Below are 21,546 nucleotides of genomic sequence, written 5' to 3' on the forward strand. Positions count from 1 at the left end.
AGCCGAAGATTTAACCACCATTCTTCTGATTAGTGGACGACACTCTTTACTCCTAAACCCAAGCCACCAAAATCATTGTAGAATATTGGCATTTTGTTGGCATGTATGTCTGTCTCCATCCTCACAGGACAGGCCAGGGGGTAGAACGGGCCGTCCACTAATCAGAAAGTCAGCATTTTGATCCCTTTCTCCTCTAGTCCAATCGTCAAAGTATCCTTGGGCAGGATTCTGAATCCCAATTTGCTCCCCAACAGTGTGACAGTGTGTTTACACTGAGTAGCAGTGCTTGCCTCAACCACTAGTGTGTGTGAACGTGACATGTAGTTTAAAAGTGCTTTGAGTACTGAGTACAAGCACTATACAAGTGATATTTCATATACAGTGTGCGGCAAACGGCAAACGGCACTAGTTATTTCAATTATTGTGGCATATTTACTTTGTATCATGAAAACGGTCTCTCTGAAGCTTTGATAATCTTGTTTATGTTTTTGCCTTTTCATTACAATTTGAAATACAACTGTAGCAAGTATCTTTATCTTACTATCGCTATTCTTATTTTAAGAAGCTACACATTATATTCATCAACAAAATAAGCCTAAAAAGTTGGAAGTTAGGAAGGAAGTACAGAGAGTTGTTATTATGTAGACAATACACCATCTCATCTACTCAGACAGGTTTTCGGGAAGTTGCAGACATTCCAATAAGTTGTGAGGTTCAACTCATTGCTTCACAAATCTTTGGTCTGAACTGGGCGTTACACTACTAACAAAATGTGCCAAAGGGTTTATATATGTTCTTGTGTTTCACCTTGACCTGCAGGCTGGCCGCGGTGACCTTCCTCTCCAGCTCTTCCACCTGCTGCAGCACAGCGATGTCCATCTCCATCGCCTGCTCCTCAACACACCAGCCCCGCACAGACTCCACACTGACCTGGCTCTCCTCCAGCTCATGCAGCTCGATCATGGCCACTAAGTAGACGACATGAGATTTAACAGTCAGCCGTGAATACACACACAATCACACTCACAGGTAAACACGTGAGCCATGTAGCCAAACATCCACAGATATTCATGTAGCTCAGTCATAAATAATACAGTGTTAGCTGTGTATTCAGGGATCATCGAGGACATGCTTCAGCACACCAAATCTCCTATATCACTATAAGACTAATCTACTTTCTACATATGTGCTACAGTGATGATGTGCTAAGAAGACATGTTGAGACACTTACCGTCTCTGTGTTTGGCGCAGACCTGCGGGATGATTTCTGTGTATTTCTGTATCTGCCTCTGAAGGCCCTTCTCTCTGATGCCTCGGCTGTGGAGAGCCCCGACTAAAGCCCTCAGCTCCTCGATGTCAGACACCCGCCACCACCCTGTCAGCATCTCTAAGACAAGAAGCACAAACAGGCACATGAGCTACGAGACACGAAACATACATCACTGTAAAAAGGTGCTTTCATTGAGCTCTGTTATACCCAAATGAAATTGCGTACAGCAGAGCAGAACGTTCCCTAATCCAATTATCTGGGATTATTCAGGCAAGTGAAATCTTTTCAGGCAGGTGAATTCTTTTCAGTTAAAAACTGGGGGCTGATTATGGCTTGTACTTTAATTTCTCGCTGTGCTTTTTGGTCACTCACCCTCTGGAATTGGCCGAGGCGTGGCGTGGTCTAGGGATTTGGGCATCTCCAGAGCAGGAGAGGGCATGGATGAGGTTTTCTCAATGCGAGGTAAAGGAGATTCACTCTTGCTGGAGACGCTTGCTGCCGTGTTGCCCTCCAGAGAGTGACCCAGCATGGGGCTGGGGCTGGGGCTGCTGCACAGAGGCAGGCTGGGACTTATCATGCCACAGGGCCAGCTTCCGAAAGAAACTCCTAGCAATGAGGCGCCTGGCTTTACCTGGGGAGAAAAGAGGAAAAAACAAAAGGGTAAGGGAGGTGGAGGAGAATAAAACAAAGAGCCACAGGTTAGGTGCTGTGGTACTTGGTGAAAAATAACTGCACAGAACACAGCTATCTCTACTTGTGTGGTCCAGTAGCCTCACCTGCAGGGCTGATAGCGGGTAGTTGAGGAGCCCAGCTGGGTGGTGCGGGCTGGCAGAGGCTGATGCAGCAGAGGGGGTGAGAGGCAGCGCAGGGGACTGAGGTGGGGATCTTGGCCTGGCTGGGGTAGAGGACGCCTGGGGAGACACACGTGCCGGTCCTGGAGGAGTTGTCGTGATGGAAGAGAGGTCACACGGGTTGCGAGGGAGCAGACTGAACCAGTGTCCGCTCCTCTCTGTCAGGACTCTGAGGAGCTGGTCGTTGGATTGGAATGAGACGTACGGAGCAGGGGACGAGGTCGGAGGAGTGTTCCCTGGGCTTTCACGTGGGGCCGTCAGGCATGGGACAGATAAAGAGGTGGAGGCCGGGGGAGGGATGTTTGTAGTGTCATTAGTGGTCACCATGGAGGGGGTTGTTGCTACTGCTGGCTCAGAGGTATTGTGAGTGGGGGAGGAGGATGTTACTGTGGCTGTGGCGATAGGGGTGCCCACAGGGCTGCCGTTCTGTCTCACATGGAGACTCTCCTTGTCCTCTGCCATCACAGTTTCCTTGCCAACGTCTTTGCTGACGTCCCGGAATGTACACAGTTTGGAGACGCAGCCCGGCTGCTGGTAGAAAAGGGAGGGGGAGTTTTTCTTCTCCTCATGCTCCTTCTCCTCCTCTTTCTCCTGCTCCAAGCCTTGTGTTCGGATGCTCTGCCCGTCGAGGTTGGCTGGTTTCTCCTTCTGCAACTCAATCTCAAGAGGTTCCTCTTTGACCTTGACCTCCTCTGCTGCCCTCCTCCTCCTCTGTCGCTCCTCTTCCAGCTCCTCTGGAGCTGAAACGAGAAAGTGTTCTATTAATGTGGCTGAAAACTACTGTGAATGAGATTACAACTCTGAGAGCCAAATAATCTCTAAAATTACTCTGTAACACTTAGTATTATGATATCAAAAATCTAAGATGATATCTAGTCTTATATCATGGTATTGATATAATGTTGATTGCCAACCCCTGAAACGCACATATCTGATAAATATTTAAGTCAAACACTAAATGAATGTTCAGTTTCAGATTGGAGGGGTATGTGTTTGCCAAAACAATATTACCATTGAACATGGAAAAATATAAAGTAAATAAACAAGAAACATACATGAAACTTTCTAGTTTGCTTATGATATTCGATGACTTCACAATTTTATTACAAATAAAATTGATATGTTGCATCTTACGAATAATTAAAGTTCACAGGTGTAATATAAAATTAGCTGTAGAGAATTAAGATAAAGTAAAACATCATCAGCATATTTCACACTACAGAAAACAGCTGAACAGGCAGCTAAACACAAATATTTACATGTCTTCCTTCCTCTTCCTGCAATATCAAATCTGATGATATTTATTTTCCAGACTGAGTGTGCATAAAATGAGCTGTGCAATCAAAAGAGCAAAATGAGGAACCTGATATAAAAATTTGTCAAGCTCAGTGTGTGTTGAACTGTAACTACCTTCTCCGCTCTCCATGGCTTCAATGAAGACCCCTCCACAGTGGGGAAGCACCCAGTACCGACGCCGGTAGCGGTCCTGGCCGTACATCATGGAGCGCAGAGAATGGGATATTTCAAACAGCTTTCTTCTGGTCTGATGATGTTGCTGCAATGATACAAAACATACTCTGTGATTTCTCCACATTATTTTAATCTGCAGACCATCCGGGAAACAAAAGAAGTGTTCTTCTTCATGTCCTTTTGCAATCACCGTGATATATTGAGCATTACATGCTATGCTAATGAGGTAATTTATAACAGTAATTAATGCCTTCATTAGCAAATAACCCCATGTCAGTGTACATGTTCATAAAATGTTCACAATACATAGTTATTTTCAATACACACTCTTTATTAAAGTGTTTAAAGCATCACAAATTTAATTACTTTAGACTCGACAAAATCACAGAAGACTTGCAACTTGACTTGGACATTAAGGGCCCTGACACACCAAGCCGATGATCCACTGTTGGTCAGTGTCTGGCTGTCTTTAGTGTCTGTTGCCCTAGCTGTTACACTGTATCCTGCACAGTTGGCGCTATGGCCATTGTCAACTTTTTTGGGCCAGCTCAGCACAAGACTGAGGAGCCTGATGGTGAATGAAATCACTCTGATTGGCAGTTCAGCTTAGTGCATAAGAAAAGAAATGGCAGTGAGGAAAGCACATAAACGGTTAAAGTCAAGACGGTTTCAGATCAAAACAAACTTGTTATTCTAGTTATTGTTCACTAGCTCAGGGTAAATCTAATTTGTTCTTTTAACATTGGGTTGAGTTGTTTATGTGCTAAAGTGGCTAACTAGCATCTTGAATCTGTCCTGACAGTCCTCCGTTTTCCCTTTTTGAATGATGAATACTGATTACTGCCACCTTATGCGTAGTGATATAGTTAGTGGGTGTAATTGGATAGAAAGAGAATAGTTCCTACATGACACAGCACAAAGTTGCTTTTTAGTTTTTCAAATTACATTATATTATAAGTATATTTTGGTGCTTTGTGAACCACAAGCCATGTGCCATTATATTTTGGAGAAATATCTGTTATTTCTTGGGGTGAACTGTACCTTTAACTTTGCTACATCATTTGCACATTTCAAAGAAGAACCCACCTTTGCTAACTTCTCTATCTGCTTCTCCAGCTCCTCCAGACTGGTGGCTTGGTCAACTTCATCCTGACATGAGAAAAAAAATACAGTAAACATCTGTGAGCAACCCTCCAAGGTCAGTTTTGACAATGATTTCACAAATCAATCAATTATTTTCTACCTCATCATATGTCTCCACTTTTTTAACCTTCTTCATATCTTCCTCCTCCTCATCGTCGTCCTCCTCTGCCGGGTCGTCACTGTCATCATCGTCTTCATCATCATCGTCACTGTCTCCACCCAGTTTCCTCTTGTGTTTGGTGGCAGAGGACGGAGTGCCAACAGACTGGTTCTCTTCCACACCCATACTTGCCTCCCTCCTTCCAGTACGTTTGGCATGAATGGTCCTCAGCCTGCAGAAACAGACACAGGTTCAGCATGATGGCGTACACTTAATTAAATCATTGTTTTTTGTTTTAGTATTAAAGAAAACTTACTTCTTCAGTTTTCCCTCCATGATGATCTTGTCCTTCCTCATGTTTGCCATCTGATCCAGGCTCTTATCAATCTCACTGGAAGAAGAAATGAAACCCTGTTGGTTACAATTGTGCCTCCATACGTACATGTTTTTGGTATTCTCATAAAGTAATAACAAATACATTGAGTAACACATAAAAGCTGAAGGAGGCTGGAAACTATCTACAGCCAGAGTAAAAAGTTAATAAGCTGGTATCCCGGAGCACAAATTAATACCTACATAATTTCCTTATAATCAAAAGGACTGCAAATTACTGCTCCCTACTGCAGCTTTATTAAGCACTTTCCACTGCATCAATAAAGCATGCCATTATTGGCTAATGAATAACTTGACTGTTAAGCAATACAAAAGCACATGCAGGATATGGTACATGGATATATTCTCTCAGAGAGTGGTTGGTGTTGAATTTCCAATTTTGTCTTTTCAATACTGTGTTTCCAGATATAGAGGAAGTATTGAAAACACCAACAAAGTGACAGTGACAACAAGTACAGTCTTACAGAGTCTCACTTTTGGGTTTGAGCTGCTTCTCCTACCTGATAACAGCTTTGCTGCAGGCCAGCTCATTAGCCAGGAACCCCAGGATTGAGGCCTTCTGTGCAGGCGTGTGGGCCTGGAAGGCCTTGGTCTTCAGACTGAGGGCCACAGGGGCCAGCTCTGTGTTGGCACAATGGGCTCCCATGTACATCTGTAGCACCTCGGACACGTTATCCCTGTTGATGCCAACATTGGTCAAATGGTCCCCCAGCATGGTTTTTGTCTGATAGAGAAGGAGAGGACAATGAACAAGTTAGGTTTTTTAACACCTCCTTGGAGAGTGAATATGCATTTTTTCACAATGCAAGAAAAAAGTACTTTAACCCTAAATTCAAACATTATGACCAATAATAACTAAACCACAATGAAAAAAACAAAACAATCCTATAAACACTCCAATAGTTTATCATTCAAAATTTGCTAAAGAAATACTACAGAAACTTAATAAATCAGATATATAATATCAAAGCAACAAAGCTTAAAGTACTCATTTTGGAGAATAGTCCCTCTCAGAATAAATTAATGACAGGTGCATTAAATGTAAAAATACTGCTAAATGTAATGTGTTATAATGCTGTAAACTGAAACAACTAAGTACAGCAATAAGTACCATATTTTTACTTTGATTTTTATTTAACTGCTGCAATAATTGTGCGATGTCTTTTAAGTAACCTAATTTGTTCTTACTTACACTACTCTTGTGTTAGTGTTGTGCACCGAAGCATGATGCACATTTTTAAAATTATTTTTGATACTTTATATACAAATCTTTAACATTGTATAAAATGTGGATGTTTCGTATTTTTTTATATGTATGTTATCAACTTATTTGCAAACATCTTATGTCTACTTTCTTAAAATGATAAATGCGCTATATCTATGCTCTGTATATCAGAATAACTGTAACATATCACAATTTCCCCTCTGGGATCAATCAAGTATTTCTAAGCTGGCTCCACTGGCTCAAAATTTAACACAAGTACAGTTGTACAATCATGACTTAATGAATTTTGAATTCACTCACCTTTTGTCCAGGTGGCAAACCAGGATCACAGACCGCCAGAGCGAGCAGTTTGACCAGAAGGTCTTGGACCTGGCCCATGCTATCCCCCACATTGAGCAAACCCTCCTGCAGCATACCCAGGGTGGGCACATCTGTGTTCAAATCCAGCCCCAAAACCTTCCCGAAGCCTCGCAGGAACTGCATCAGCATCAGGCAATCTGACACGGCGCATCCTGGGAGGATGAGTCCTGGAATCCGGGAGAACTCAGGAAGAGGCTACACAAAGAGAAGTGGGTAAAGTTTGGATTGTTAGCTGCATTTGTTATTGTTGTATATGTTATTGAGTGATAAGTGCATTAAATCCAATTTGGAATACAAAAATTATGACTTACACAGCTATGAGCAAATGGGAGAAAATCTGTCATTGTATCTCACATCTGTTGAATGTTATTAAGATGGTGCTTTCCAATTTGTAGTAATGACTGCTTAATTTCTATATTATGCAGTATTCTATTTTGACCACTTGAGGGCACACAACTCTACACAAAAACATGCTCACTACCATGTCGTCTTCTGAGTACTAAAGTACTAACCATCAACAGGATGATAATTTTACTACTACTACTACTACTACTACTACTACTACTACTACTACTAATAATAATAATAATAATAATAATAATAATAATAATAACAATTATTAATAATAATTATGATAATAATAATAGCATGTTGCCCTAAGTTGTTGATGTATTTAACAGTACTTAAATGACAAAAACCGAAAATATACAGTACATCCAGGTGTATTTGATTTTTTTCTTGTTGTTGTTATGTTGTTGATCAAGTTTACACCCTCAGCACTGACAAGATGAACTACTGTCTTAACTACCTTGTGATCAGACAGACACATGTCTTCATTTGGCTTCTTCAGTTCCCTCGCTATCTCCAGCTCCAGCCGCCGTTGCTCCAGTTTACGCTCTTTGTTCAGGCGCTTCTCATCCCTTTTCTCCTGCCGCAAGCGCTCACGCTCCTAGAGAGTCCGAAAAATTCAAGAGAGCATTAAGGAAGCAAAGTGTGAGTGTGCATTAGTGTGTATGCATGTGTGTGTGTGTGTGTGTGTGTGTGTGTGTGTGTGTGTGTGTGTGAATACAGACAAGATGGTTTACTTGACTTTGCTGAGCAGTATTAGAATTCAGCCTAATGCTGCTGTGCATTCAAAAGAAAAGTGCTTGAGGGCCAGAATCTTTTGACTTGGTAAGTGTGTAGAAAAAAAAATGAATGGAGGGGAAAGAGCACACAGAGAGGAGAGAAAGCAGGAATCCATCCAGGGAATAATGACTTAGGCTCTTTTTATGGAGTGGACTGTGTGTCTGTATTTATTTGTGTGCATATGGGCTACCTCTGCTTTCTTGCGAGCCTCAACCGCCTTCATCAGCATTACATGTTGCCTCCTCCTCTCCCTCTCCTAGAGTGGCAAAAACACAGGCACATTAACAGGCGCACACTGCACATACAGCACTCAAGGTCGACTAAATTTAGTATGCATTAATTTAAAAATTGTGATGCACTGGATTCAATAGAGGCACCATACTTGAACAAACACAAAACGATGCTTCACATGTATACACTTTCACATGTTTGGTGGAAGCATAAAGTGAAGAGTAATACGATGACAACCAAAAAGCGACACAAAGATGCGATACAAAGTAGATGTGATGACAGGCTCAAAAAAGAGAAGCAGCTGGAATCGGTGGCGGCGCCTCTAAACTAAAGCTGACACAACAAAAGCAACAAAATGCTGGTTGCCAGAAGTCCTCTGACATGCCACATTGGCATGATCAAAACAATAAATTCTGTTACATGAGTCAATGCTAATGCTTTTTTGACACGTCATTCTCATTTGGTGAGGGGATGGCAAATAGGAATGGATGGTTAAGACTAGCTACAAACAGAGCAGTTCCACTTCAGTGGTTTTGGCAGCGCAAGTATTAGCACAGTATGCGACTGCTGAGGATGAGACATCTATGTTGTTCTTTGGTGCATGATACACAGTCTGCTGCAGAAAGGGCACAGGAATCACCAGTGACTGACTATCATTTTATTTGATCTCTTTAGGTTTCCCGCTCCTCCGTATCAGGCTGTCACTCCCTCTGTGATCCACCAGAAAGACACAATTGCCACTATTAGGGCTTGCCAAGGACATTTCCAGCACACAGTGACTAAAATGGGCTCTTTGTGAGGATTGTTTTGTCAGTGTGATAAACAAAACAGGCTAGATGCCAAGCACTCTGCTCCAATATTTCAATGTCCTTATTGGTTTGATTTATCTACAAATGAAAAAATTTCAAAAGGGACACGTTAAAAAAAAAGGACAGCATCAGCTTTTTCTGGCTTTCCAATTTATCAAAAAAAACAGTTGAGGGATATTATGATAACAGGCTACAGTGAGGTTTAAAAGCATTGCAACTGCATGGAGGAATGAATTGGACCTGGATTATTTCATGTATATCAATTTGCCTCCCTTCATTATGCTCCGAGTGAAGGTACAAGGGGTTAATGCAACAATCGGCTCAGAGTCCACTGTGAAAGAGATAGGCAGACCTTTAGATTTAGCTGTGACTGTGTATGAGTGAGAAGGGCTACAAGCAGGACAGCCAGGCCAAAATAAAATGCTACGCAGAACCATATTTGTCCCTGTGGTGGAACTGATTGTGTTGTTTTTCTATTGGTCTGTTTTGAAGCAAAGGATGAGCCTCACCAAACTGAGGGGAAGTGTCTCCACCATAAAGACAAAATGACTCTCAGTAGCTGTTTTCATTCTTTGTGCAGAGTAACAGGAACAGTGAATGACAGAGAGGCTGGGATGGGGCAGGTTAAAGTCCAGCACTCTGTGGACTGCAGAACAGATGCACGGACGAACAGACACAAGCTCAATGTCTGGGCCGAAATCGTCAAGCACTCATGGGTAACACAGGCTACTCCAATACAACAGTTAGACAATGTATGTGATGGATGGAAACTCCTCGAGTGCACTTTGAGACAGTGAGTGTGGATTGGCTAGCAGTCTTTGCAATGCATTCTGAGTAGAAGACGGGAGGATGGGGGGCGGGGAGGGGGGACAGAAGCTGCCTGGCCACCGTGACAGGGTCAGTTGTCCCTCAGGACGAGCAGATGGAGGCAGCATACTGACTCTTTTTTTTTTTCTCTTTTGTTGGTTTTGCTGGAAAGCCATGCAGAAGAATGTAGTATGACAGCAGCCAGTGCTACACTTAATGCATTGCTATGACAACCATAACACAACCAGTTACACGATGCAGGTGTTAGATGTACAAAAATAAACATACCCATACCATATCTAGTCTATGCCTCTCCAACTCCTGGCAGAAAGAGTTGGCAAAATATTATGGAACAGAAATAATATCCAATACCAAAAAAGCATGGCGTTTAATAAAGAGAAATACTGAAGACTTTCATTTAATAGATGTTTGGCTATTAAAGGGATAGTTCGGATTTTTTTTAAAGTTGGGTTGTATGAGGTATTAATCCATAGTCAGTATATTACATACAGTAGATATCAGTCAGCATGCAACCAATTTGGAGAAGCAGGCTAGAGCCCAACATCAGCCAAGCAATGTACTGTTGTGGATGGGGTCCGCAACAAAACGGATTTTAAGTGTCTATATTGAGAGCTTTACTTTAATGTCACACAGTAATTGTCAATGGAAAAATTAAGCTGTTGTATCACCCTCTTCAAAGCCAGACCTCATTGAAAAAATCAGTGATTTAGTATTGCTGAACACAGGAGCTGATAACACAAATTAATGACCTGATGGAAGCAGCGGTGGACCACCAGCTCCGCTTTTCAGCGAGCTAAAATTACTGTTTTTGTCAGTGGAGTCTGGGAGCATAGATGGAGAGCTGAAGACATTAAAACAGCTTCCCTGTCAGACAGAAAGGTTAAGTGGTGAAAATACTCTATATATAATAAATACTAATATTGATTTTATTTGGTGAGACATTTTTTAGGTGGCTAAAACACATTTTGTTGCCTATCCACATCCATAGCAGTACATTTTAGCCACCTAAAAAGAGTATGACCTAAAAAAAAATCAAGAACAGTTGAAGTGTATGCTATATTTAGAATATTTTAACAGCTTTACCTTTCAATCAGACAGTGATTTCCAATGAGAAAATGAAGCCATTATATTGCTCTCTTCAAAGCCAGACTCCATGAGAAAAACACTGATTTAACATTGCTGAACACAGGAGCTGCTGGTTTACTGCTGCCTTAAAAAGTTAACTTGTTTGTGTTATACCGTGACTTCAGCATTTAAAAGGGTTCATTTGGATCTCATAAGTCTCAAAATAACACAGACTAACTAACTGATAACTAACTGAACTGTGTTCATCAAACTAGAATTACTAAGTGTCTTAAGGGAGTTTGATGTCTTTTTTCAATAGTACAGATGGAGAACTGAAGTCTGAAGTCTTTAAGTTGTCAAGAACTGACAAAAGGATAAGAGGTGAAAATACTCTCAGTATAGCATACATTTAAACTGATTTGGATTTTTTTAGGTAGCTAAAATACATATTGTTGCTGGCCCCATCCACAGCAGTACACTACTAATCTTCTGTGCTGAACTCTAGACTGCTTCTCCAAACAGGGGCCACGCAGACTGATATCTACTGTATGTAATACAAAGACTATGGATAAGTACCTCAGACAACCATACTTCAAAAAACCACAACTATCCCTTTAAGCACATTTGTATATACTCATACATGCCTTGTATTTAAATGCACACACTCACACACTCACACACACACACACTTACACGCCTGGCAAATCAAAAAACTTTGAGGTAAAAGGTTTTATTCATCTGTAGCTATTACGTTCAAGAGGCAGAGCAAGTTGTAGTGGATGCCTACCTGGTGTTTGAGAATCTCCGCCTGCTGTCTCCTCAACTCTTTCTCCTTGAAGGCAAGAAAGAGAAGATGAAGGAAAAATCAATATGCTTCCATTGTCCCAATACTGATGGAATTTCAGCCCATTTCAAAGGGCCGCTGTAATTTTATTGCCTCACATGGTGGAACATATGAAGTAATCTAATTCGTGTGATCAAAAACAGTTCCATGCCACACATGTATGAATATTTACATCTGTTTCAAGGGATTTATTTAAATTATAAACATACCTTTATCCTTTTTTCAGCCTCTAATATTTTGGCATTGGCGGCCTCCTCCTTCTTTTTCCGTTTGGCCTGTGAATAAAGATTAAGGTCAACTTTCACCGACATATATCAATCAGTCTTGGATGAGGGCTTTGCTGCACTTTAACTGATTGTTTGCAGTTTTCTGGTTTGAGCAAAGATTTTACGCCTCTGAATGCCAGTCAAATTTGTAAAACACAGCGAATGAATAATGTATCTCTTTAACACCTAATTGTGAAAATGTTGAAGCCTCCCGTTAAGAGTGGCTTGTCAACCGTGTCAACTCAAAATTGATTTAGTCCTGCTAAAACACTTTGAAGCTCCTACAGTATAATTGTGTGTGCCTGCATATGTGTGTGTGTGTGTGTGCATGCATCTTTGCATGTGTGTGTGGAAAACAGCACCTTTTTTTCTCTCGACCCACTTATGCTAAACTGTTACTGTTGTCTGAAGAAAAAAAGACTTTTCTGTCCAATTTAAATAAGGTCTGAAGAGGCAGCAACAGCCATTTTAATATTCAACAGCCGTCAACCAAGACCAATTTAGCATTAGTTCCATGTGGAATTATGCCTAAGAAGACGCAACTCCCACCAATGCATGCTGCTGTTCAGTAATGAGCTTTAGGAAGATTAAAACACTATAGACTGAGGGGCTGTAGCTATCCAGGAATGTTCTGCTTAATCAAGAGGTGCTGTTGGATCAGATTCTGTACCTCCAAAATTTGCTGCGCCCTGAGTTCCTTCTCCATCCGAATCTGCTGAATACGCTTGATCTTTTCCTGTTAAAAAAAAAACAAAACATAATCTCTTTAGATTTTTGGAAAACATCATCAGATAAAATCACTTTCCGACCACTCTATTGCAGAGACACAACAATAAGTTTAGCACTAGATGGTAATTGAAAAGCAAGCTTTAAAGCATCACAAAATAACTATTCAGCATTTCCTGCGGTGCACACGGGGACTACGTGTGTCAGGACACTTAGATAAGGAGAAAGGGAGGAAAAAAGATTTGTCAGCACACACATTAAGAGGACCCACCTGCTGCTTGAGGATCTTGATCTGCTCCTTCTGCTTCCTTCTCTCCTCTGCTGCCATGATAGCTACAAGAGTCAAGTCAGTGTTATGTTAGTGTGTACAAAATGACCTACAAAGCTGGGCTACCAGCTGTAACAGAATAACAGTTGTTGAGCTTTACTTATTCAAGAGGTCTCACTGAGATCAAGATGAATTTTGCACAAGAGGCCGAGAAATTCAGAGAACTAGATTACAACGTGGATAAGTCAGTCATGCAAAACAATAACAAAAACACACTCATTAAAACAATAACAAACATAATCAACAATTACAGCATGTACAATTTCAAGTCCCTCATAGGCACGAGACCTTCCAAGTACTGATGTGCATAACAGAAACCAGAAAGATGAGTTTAACCAGCCATAAGCATACAGTCAGAATCAGAGAACACAGAGAGCAACTTATTTAAATGTATTGGTGCATTGCATATTTCAGAATATGTATGAAATGTCTGTTCTGAGTTTAAATGAGGGCTGAGCAAACAGATCTTGATTTGATTTGTCGTCTTTGACATTGCGTATAGGAATTAAAAGAATGTATAATGTTTGAAACCACCAGCATACAAGCAATAAAGCAATAAAGATTAGAGCCAAAAGAAGATTGAGGCTTTACAGTGATGGAAATAAACATACAAATACAGACAAACAAAGACTATATAAGCAGCATCAGTTTTCCCAGAGGCCCTGCTGGTCTTTATACTTTATAAAGTGGTTTGAAGTGACAGACTGACCAACAGAAAAACCACCAGCATGCACTGAGCTCCTGATAACACACAAAAAAACATATGTTTACCTTGCTGTTTCCGAGCTTCTTTGGCTGCACGCGCCAGTGCCTGCTTTTCCAGTTTTCTCATCAGTTTCATCTGGGCAGCCTGTCGGGCTATTTCTGCACAGAGCGGGAAGAGAGGCATTGTCAGGGAGAAATTTTAGGAGACTGCTGTAGCCTGACCTGGCACATCTGACTGGAAAAATTCTTTTGTAATAGAAATTAGACAAAATTAGGGACAGATACTCAAAACAATCCGTTCCTTCTAAGGATTAAGATATATTTATGAAATTTGGCAGTTAACATTAAAAAAATACTGAAATATACATGATTAAAGTATTTGTGCAACTCAGAGCTCTGGTGTCATAAAAAATATTATAAGCTGAGCATCTGAAGTTATGTAATTATCAAAGCCACACCCAGTAAAATAAAAAAAAAGACAAGATAATAATGCCAATTCCTCATAAAAAGTATCTGCATTACTACAAATTAATTGTCTATGGGACTAACTAGTTACATGTGACGGTGTTAAGTAATTACATTTCAAAATAAATGTAACTGTAATTAGTTCCAATTACTGAAAAAGCATCTATTTAAGTTACAGTTGCTGAACAAAATGGTGAATACAAAGGGATACATCAGAACATACTCTTTTCGGTAAAAGATTTATAGATTATAACATTCATTCTGTTGCTTTGCATCTTTTTGTAATGGAAGCATGTCTTCTACATGGGTCAGCAAAGCTGTTAGGACAAATAAGAGACAAACAAACAAACAAACAAACAAACAAACAAAAAACAAACAAAAGATTTGTCCATGCAATGAAAAAAAACAAAGAACAACAACATTCAAAACTGCATCCCCTTCCTGGACCTCTGCTACCTGTATAATGTCTGGTTGATTAATGGCACAAACACTTCCGACAAACACATTTCAGGGCTCATTTCCTGTGCTCACCTTGAGCCTCCAGTTTGCGCAGCAGTTTGACCTCACTGGGACTGGGGCCCTCGGGCACCAATGGATCGCCCACATTAGGGGGCCGCCCCTTCCTCCGCCGGGAACCTTTGCCACCATCGGCCGCTGACTGGCGGTCTGAACTAGGGGGGCGACCCCTACGACCTTCCATGGCCAAAATTCGAGGAATGACCTCCTCTTCCTTCAACAAGCTCCACTGTAAACCCTAGAGAGAGAGAAACGCAGCAATGGAGAGATTGGGAAGGGTGCAGAGAGGTGAAACAGTGAACAAAATGTTGACATACATCCATGTGACTAAGGAATAATATAACTGTTTACTAGCTGGACTAATCTGGATGTGTAAAAGAAGATTTTTCACTTTAGATATATCATATTTATTATAATGAACAGTAATGAATTCAATTGGATGTACTCTTACTGATCTGTCATTCACTATCTAGTTTTCCTCTGGCCCCTCAGCACTGTGTCTTTTTTCTCTATTGTGCTTCCAATTATACACACACTAATTTATCTCTGTGTATCACAGACACATAACATGACATATATCACTGGTCACCTGTGGAAGTAATGTCAGCTGATTATTACATTTATCCATGCACAGTGAGAGGTCTATGAACTAGGACTACTGAGGCTTTTGGTTGATTCCTATTCATGCCCTGACAGTGACTGCTGCATGAAGCTCTGCCTGCCGCTAGATGAAAAGATGAACAGGGATCACGAAGAGAGAGAGATAGAGAGAGAGAGATGAAAGGCAAGTCACCTGGGGTCCTTCTCTGGCTTCATAGAAGTCACCAACCCTTATCTTTGCACTGAAGCTAAAATTATCACGCGTGATGCCATTTATTCCATTTCTGGATAGATACTACAGAAGAGAAAATAATAATGGCGTTGGTTTAGGCAGAAAAAAAAAATTGTGAAATTAGCGACATTGAAAAGCAACTGGGAAGCACTAGATTGGAGGGATCTACAATTACAGTGTGCATCTGTGCAGTGCTACTAATCATTATAAAAGCCAGGGGGACAAAAAAAGAGCAAAAGCTCTCAGGAGAGAAAAACGGTTCTGACCTTGGGGTGCACAATTCAGGCCCTTTCTTATTTATCTGTGGCCATGCTAGGCTTTTTACTGCCTACTGACTGACTAGCAGCGAGTGAATGCTACTGAGTACACATTTTTCTCTTTGCAAAGGCAGTTCTGACGATTAGTGTAGTTCAGCTTTTGATGAAGCAAAGGCAGAAGATTATAGACTATAATATGCAGTACAAATGAGGCCAAAGCTGTGCATCCCAACACTAACCATTAATCACTTTTTTAGGGGAAGGAGAGGTGAAAAAAGTGGCACAAGAAATGATCTAAGAATATCATCTCACACTATTAGGGTCACAGAAAGCAGGGTGGGGTGGGGGTTGAGTGCAGCTGGAGCGACAGCACAGATCATATACAACAAATCCGTATACACAAGCATTTGTTTGAGCACTGTGGATGAGCAGTATTGTATTAGCAAAAATATCCTTCCATAATAAACCATGCCGCCCACAATGATTCCCACTTTAATCCCCAACTGCTCATCTGCGTGCATCAAAACAAATTTGCTTCTGTATCACGGATGAAGACTAAACTGCAGCGCCGTGAGGCCGAGGTACCTTCATCACATCTGGGTACTGCCTTAGTTTCTTGCCACACGGGGCGTAGTAGGCCACCTCTCCTTGTGGCCGCCCAGCCACTGATTTGATTCTTGTTTCTCTTCGCCACCTGGGTTTTTTTTAAGAATGAAACAATATCAAGGTGGTTCAGCAAAAAATGGTGCGTGTGTCGTACATTTGTGTGAGCAAGCAGAGAGGTGAGCGCTCTGAAGTGAACCGTTTTATAAGAGCTTTCGTTTCTCTCAGCCCTCTTGTACATACCCCAACTCCAGAGGTATCATCAACTCCTTCTCATCCATCACCCTCTTCCTCTTCCCTAAGCCTGTGGAGAGACAGAGTTCAACCATCAATTTGACAGCACAACCTACAGAACGACTAGAAACCTCACACACGAACAGCAAAGCCCCTAACTCAGCAGTGATCATACCTGGCAGGTACACGTGAATTAAATATACACACAATTCTCTTGGCTGCCATGTTAAAAATCTCAAGTCCAATAAATAATAAAAATATAAACAAATGTGTAAATGGACACTGTCTGATGTACAGTGTTCATTTGCGGAAGGCATAAGAGAAAATAATTACTTTCAGTCAAGTTGGGTGTGATGCAGTGGCTCCTTCAGTCTTTGCAATGGCAAGAATAGTCACCCAATTTCACTGTACTTGTGCACTGACAATAAAGGTCTATCTATCTACACCTATCCATCTATATAACTGCTGCTTTAGTGATAAACACATCAAATAGGCTGGACCAGTCTGCTATAAAGCCATGGTTTGGTGAGTTAGCAACTTGCATGAGTGTGCTTGGCCCGTTAAATGCAGTCCACATGTAGTGTATTTCTTTTTTTGTTTTTTTTTTTTTTTAAGTCTGTCATTACCTATTGGTGTTAGGAAGGCTAGTCTCTTCTATTAATTTATTTCAGGCTATTGATATATTATTTTGAGCCTATTACTTGAGCCTATATTTGCACTATGCAGTGTTTGTTTTAAGTTATTCATTGTTTTTGAAAAATGCCTCACACTCTTCTGACATTGCAATATTAATACTAATAATACTAATACTAATTATTACTATTATAAAAGGATACAGAGTTCTGCAAGTAAACCAAAGGATAAAATATGCTAAATAAATTATGACGTAAGTAATATAAGAGATATAAATTAGTAGTAGGAGGGCCAACCTCTTTTTAAAAAATATTGATAGTTTCATTATGAAGCAGTTAAAGCCTTTTGCAGCGCCGTCTTGATTCTCCTGAGCCTTGTTTTTGGCTGATTTACGGGTATATGCAAGGTTTAACATACTATTGTTAAACTGCAATCATGTGGCAATGTGTCTCAGGCAATGTTGCAGAGTAATGCAAAACTAATGTAGCAGAGTAACTATTAAGTTTCTATGAGTAACACACAACACTGCTTATAGTAATGGGAAAACTAGGACATCTGCTTGTATTATTCCTGGCTTCACACCTCTTTTTACCTCCGATCTAGGTAACCTCTCCATATTGAAAGAAGGAGGAAATTAACCTTGTTGCTCTGCCAAACAAGTTGTCAGGGCTCTTAGGCATGCCCCTACAGGACCTGAGAGTGCCGGTTAGTCCATGACAACCAACTGCCTTCTTCCTGCCGCCCTAAAAGTAGCAATTCTTCCTCACAGTCATGTGAGGTTGATGGGCTGTTCTGTTTTTCAAAAGCAGCGACTTTGCTTTGGTAATCTAAGCGTCAAAGCAAGCTCTGCCATATACTAGAGCTTATTTTCAGCACTGTAAATGCCTGAGTAATGATATTAAAAATGGTGTTCACAATAAGAAAATAAAATGATGGGAGACCCTGCAAAGGTCATATTTAACCAGTTAATCCATCTGCTGCACATCACTTTTTTTCATATTAGACCCTATTAAAACCATCCCATAGCTCTCATTTTTACACTTTCTGATTTTCAAACACATTACCTAATGGAGAGGCTAGGCTGTAGGAGGAAGAGCCTGGAGAGCTGTGATAGGCCAAGGCACTGGAGCTGGTGACAATGGTGGGAGTCTTGATGACCTGCAGGTTGAGGGGGGAGCAGCTGGTGGCGGTGTGATTGGTTGAGGTGTTCAGTAGTTCTGGGCCTTTGGTTAGCCTGCGGGGAGTCATCTCCTTCTTAGATGATCCACACGGCAGCAGCTTTAACTCCTTCACTTTCTTCCCAGAGATGTCGCTGTCTGAGTTGCTGTCAGACTCTGAAATGGCCGTCCAGGACAAAAAGTGGATGAGGATCAATTACGTTAATTTTAAGGGAAAAAAACACGACACTGCCTCTCTGTTGTGAGGACTTGCCACTTTTCTTGGTCTTATGTGATTATCAACTGAATATTTTTAGGCGACTACGTTTTTTTTTTTCCCTACTATGAAGACAAGCTGAAGTAATTTCATTACATATCATTTTTATATTGTTTCCTGCTCCAGGCATGCTACTGCAAGTGCTTACATTATGTACCTTACACTGCCTCATACAACAACATGCAAATGTCAGGGAAACATGTTAACTTGGTTGCTGGTGTTAATTTCTCCCCCAATATTATTATTGGTGATATTTCATGGTAGAAAGTGCTGCTATTCTCTTTTACAGTCGTTCTGTAACAGACTGCCTAGGTTTTTGCGGGAAGGGTTTAAGGCCAAGACACACCAAGCCGACATCAAAGATCTATTGGCCACGTAGGCCAACTAATGTATGACCTCATGATGCCTGTGTCTCAGCCAAATAGTTGTATTTGAATCAAAGACGACAGCCAACTGCAAACCAGCACAGATGTTCTGCACTTGCGTGAAAGGAAATTACTTCAGTAGACTAAATTTGTCATTTTTAAAAGGGAATATCAACAGGACAGATTCAAGAAGCTAGTTAGACATTTAGCACATTGACAACACAACCCAATATTGAAACAAAAAATGATATTCACTGTGCACTGGTGAACAATAAAACAAACAAATACAAATCATTTCTGCTGAAAAGCTCAATGGTTAAAAATAAAATGTAACCAATTTAACTTTTTTTTTTTTAAATCTTACACTCTCTTGGCTTTAGTCGTTTCTTTGCTTTCCTCACTTCTGTTTCTCTAACATGCAGCTGTGCTGCCAATCAGAATGATTTCTCTCACTGATGGGCTTCACAAGTCCAGTGCTGATTCAATATGCTGAGTGAGCCAAAAAACAAGCGACAAGGGCCACCTTGCGCCAATGGTGCCAATGGGCCACCTAGCACCAATGGTGTGGGACACAAGACAAAAATTTGGGTGACAGATGTTTGACATTGACCATTGGCCGAATGTCGGCTTGGTGTGTCAGGGCCCTTAAAGACGCGGGCACAAAATAAAGCCTTATCAGTCAAAGATGAGAACAGCTTCTCCAGCACAGACAGTATGCTGAAAACTATGGTGTTTTATGAACATTAAAGCATGTAAACAGGCTCTAGTAGATATCCAAAATTCAAGCATGTACCTGAAAATCACCGTAGTAAGATCTTCTGTAAATTGTTACTTGCACAACTTTACAATGAAGGTACAAACCTGACAGACTATCATCTGAGTCCTCTTCATCCTCCTCCTCCTCCTCAAGGTCATCATCCTCATCATCGTCATCATCTCCCGAGTCGTCAGATTCCTTGTTAGCCGGGAGTCCGGCTGTGGGGTTACACGTCCCAGGGATCCCGACTCCAGGAATTCCAACTCCAGGGATACTAACTCCAGGAATCCCGATCCCGGGCTCTCCTCCACGAAACAAATCTACCAGAGACTGTACCAGATGGTTCTGAGAGAAGCCCTTCCAGGCAGCTAAAGGGTCGGCTTGTCCCTGTCCCTGTCCCTGTCCCTGTCCTTGTCCCTGTCCCTGTCCCTGTCCCAGCCCAGGTGTCTGTCCCTTCCCCTTGGGGGTCTTGTTCTTTCTGGATCCATGGCCTGCGGCATGGGGTGAGGTAGTGGAGGGCTGTGACGGAGGTGCAGCCTGGGCGGTTGCTTGGGTCCTGCTCGCCCCTGTGCTCAGATTGACAGGCATCGCCCCAGCATCAGAGTCGCACTGAGGGGACTTGCCTTGAGGGGCAGAGTCTTTGCGAGGTTTGGTGATGAGGGCCAAAGGTGCGTCCTGAGTGATGCTTTGGATGACTCCATTGGGATGGTGGGGTTCAGGGAGCCCCAGCAGGGCACTGGAGAGGAAAAGGTTGGAGTGATTGTTCTGGGGTGGAGGAGGCGGAGCGGGTGGCAATGGTGATGAAGACAGAGACGTCCTCTTGGGAGACTTGTTTGGCCCCTGCTGCTGCTTCTTTAGCTCAGCTGGGAACGTCTGCCCTTGGGACATGAGAGTCTGGGAATGGAGGAGGAGGAGAAAGGGAGAGAACAAGGAGAGGCAGGGAGTCAGAGGGAGGGAGGGAGGAGGGAAGGCAGAATGGGAGGAACAAAGAAAGGTTAGGGAAAAAAAGTAGAAAAGAAATGGGACAAAGTGGAGTTGCTCTAGCTGTCAGTTCGCATCACTGTTGATTGTTTGAGCAGGTGACAAAACTACAATGCTGAACACTGGTACAGTTAACTGTGTCTAAGCTCCTTTCTGGGAAACAAAAAGAACATAAATGCAATAACCAAAGGCATTGTACTCGGCCAAGTTCGCAAAAAAAAAAACAGTCTGAGTATCTCTCTAAAATTGTAATTACTCGTCTGCACATTCGAAAAGCTCCATCATCATTATCATCATGCAGCTGGGCATGTTTGCCTTTTTTTATTTTACACTGATGACAAGTTTTGTTCAATCTGTGTTTAAGCAAAGGCAGGTTAGACTTTAATGTTGCACTTTCAACTGGATGTGATATGAAGTGAAACAAATCAATTTCACAGACCATGAAATACAGTAAGAGTGCTGAAACCACAGGGGGAATTTAGCTCGTTGCAAACTTCTCTATACTGGTAAAACAGGAAAGAGGAAATGATTTTCACAGAATAAGCTAATCTTAAAAGGTTTAGCTTATTGATTATTACTCGCATTCATATTTCATCTGAAGAAAGAGAATTTGTGTAGTAAAAGCAAAGAAAGATGTCAATTTTTATACTATTTCATCTGAGCCGATGAAAAACATAAATAATACAGTAGCACATGTGTAGACACAAAGAGTGCTTCAGGATGGCAC

General features: G+C 41.4%; 1 protein-coding gene across 11 annotated transcripts in view; it reads right to left on the minus strand.

Annotated features, from left to right (window-relative positions):
• The window catches only part of baz2ba (bromodomain adjacent to zinc finger domain, 2Ba), a 100,821-nt gene that overhangs the window by 7,188 nt on the left and 72,087 nt on the right, over window positions 1-21,546 (minus strand). For 4 of the 11 annotated variants that reach the window (XM_088076329.1, XM_088076313.1, XM_088076292.1 and 1 more), the window contains 24 exons: window positions 19,943-20,732; window positions 18,347-18,616; window positions 16,659-16,719; window positions 16,398-16,506; window positions 15,517-15,618; window positions 14,739-14,961; window positions 13,809-13,901; window positions 12,981-13,042; window positions 12,654-12,719; window positions 11,927-11,992; window positions 11,661-11,705; window positions 10,076-10,108; window positions 8,131-8,196; window positions 7,621-7,761; window positions 6,753-7,007; window positions 5,728-5,951; window positions 5,151-5,225; window positions 4,835-5,066; window positions 4,678-4,740; window positions 3,532-3,676; window positions 2,047-2,861; window positions 1,643-1,901; window positions 1,232-1,387; window positions 808-968 (listed from right to left, as the gene is read on the minus strand). In XM_088076329.1, coding sequence (XP_087932455.1) covers window positions 808-968; window positions 1,232-1,387; window positions 1,643-1,901; window positions 2,047-2,861; window positions 3,532-3,676; window positions 4,678-4,740; window positions 4,835-5,066; window positions 5,151-5,225; window positions 5,728-5,951; window positions 6,753-7,007; window positions 7,621-7,761; window positions 8,131-8,196; window positions 10,076-10,108; window positions 11,661-11,705; window positions 11,927-11,992; window positions 12,654-12,719; window positions 12,981-13,042; window positions 13,809-13,901; window positions 14,739-14,961; window positions 15,517-15,618; window positions 16,398-16,506; window positions 16,659-16,719; window positions 18,347-18,616; window positions 19,943-20,732 — 4,512 coding nt within the window. The remainder of the gene's footprint in view (window positions 1-807; window positions 969-1,231; window positions 1,388-1,642; window positions 1,902-2,046; window positions 2,862-3,531; window positions 3,677-4,677; window positions 4,741-4,834; window positions 5,067-5,150; window positions 5,226-5,727; window positions 5,952-6,752; window positions 7,008-7,620; window positions 7,762-8,130; window positions 8,197-10,075; window positions 10,109-11,660; window positions 11,706-11,926; window positions 11,993-12,653; window positions 12,720-12,980; window positions 13,043-13,808; window positions 13,902-14,738; window positions 14,962-15,516; window positions 15,619-16,397; window positions 16,507-16,658; window positions 16,720-18,346; window positions 18,617-19,942; window positions 20,733-21,546) is intronic. The other 7 variants (XM_088076346.1, XM_088076297.1, XM_088076340.1 and 4 more) reach the window with 4 other exon arrangements.

The sequence above is a fragment of the Plectropomus leopardus genome, chromosome 1 (assembly GCF_026936395.1).
Source record: "Plectropomus leopardus strain MGB_pleo_1.0 chromosome 1, ASM2693639v1, whole genome shotgun sequence".
NCBI classification, from domain to species: Eukaryota; Metazoa; Chordata; class Actinopteri; order Perciformes; family Serranidae; genus Plectropomus; species Plectropomus leopardus.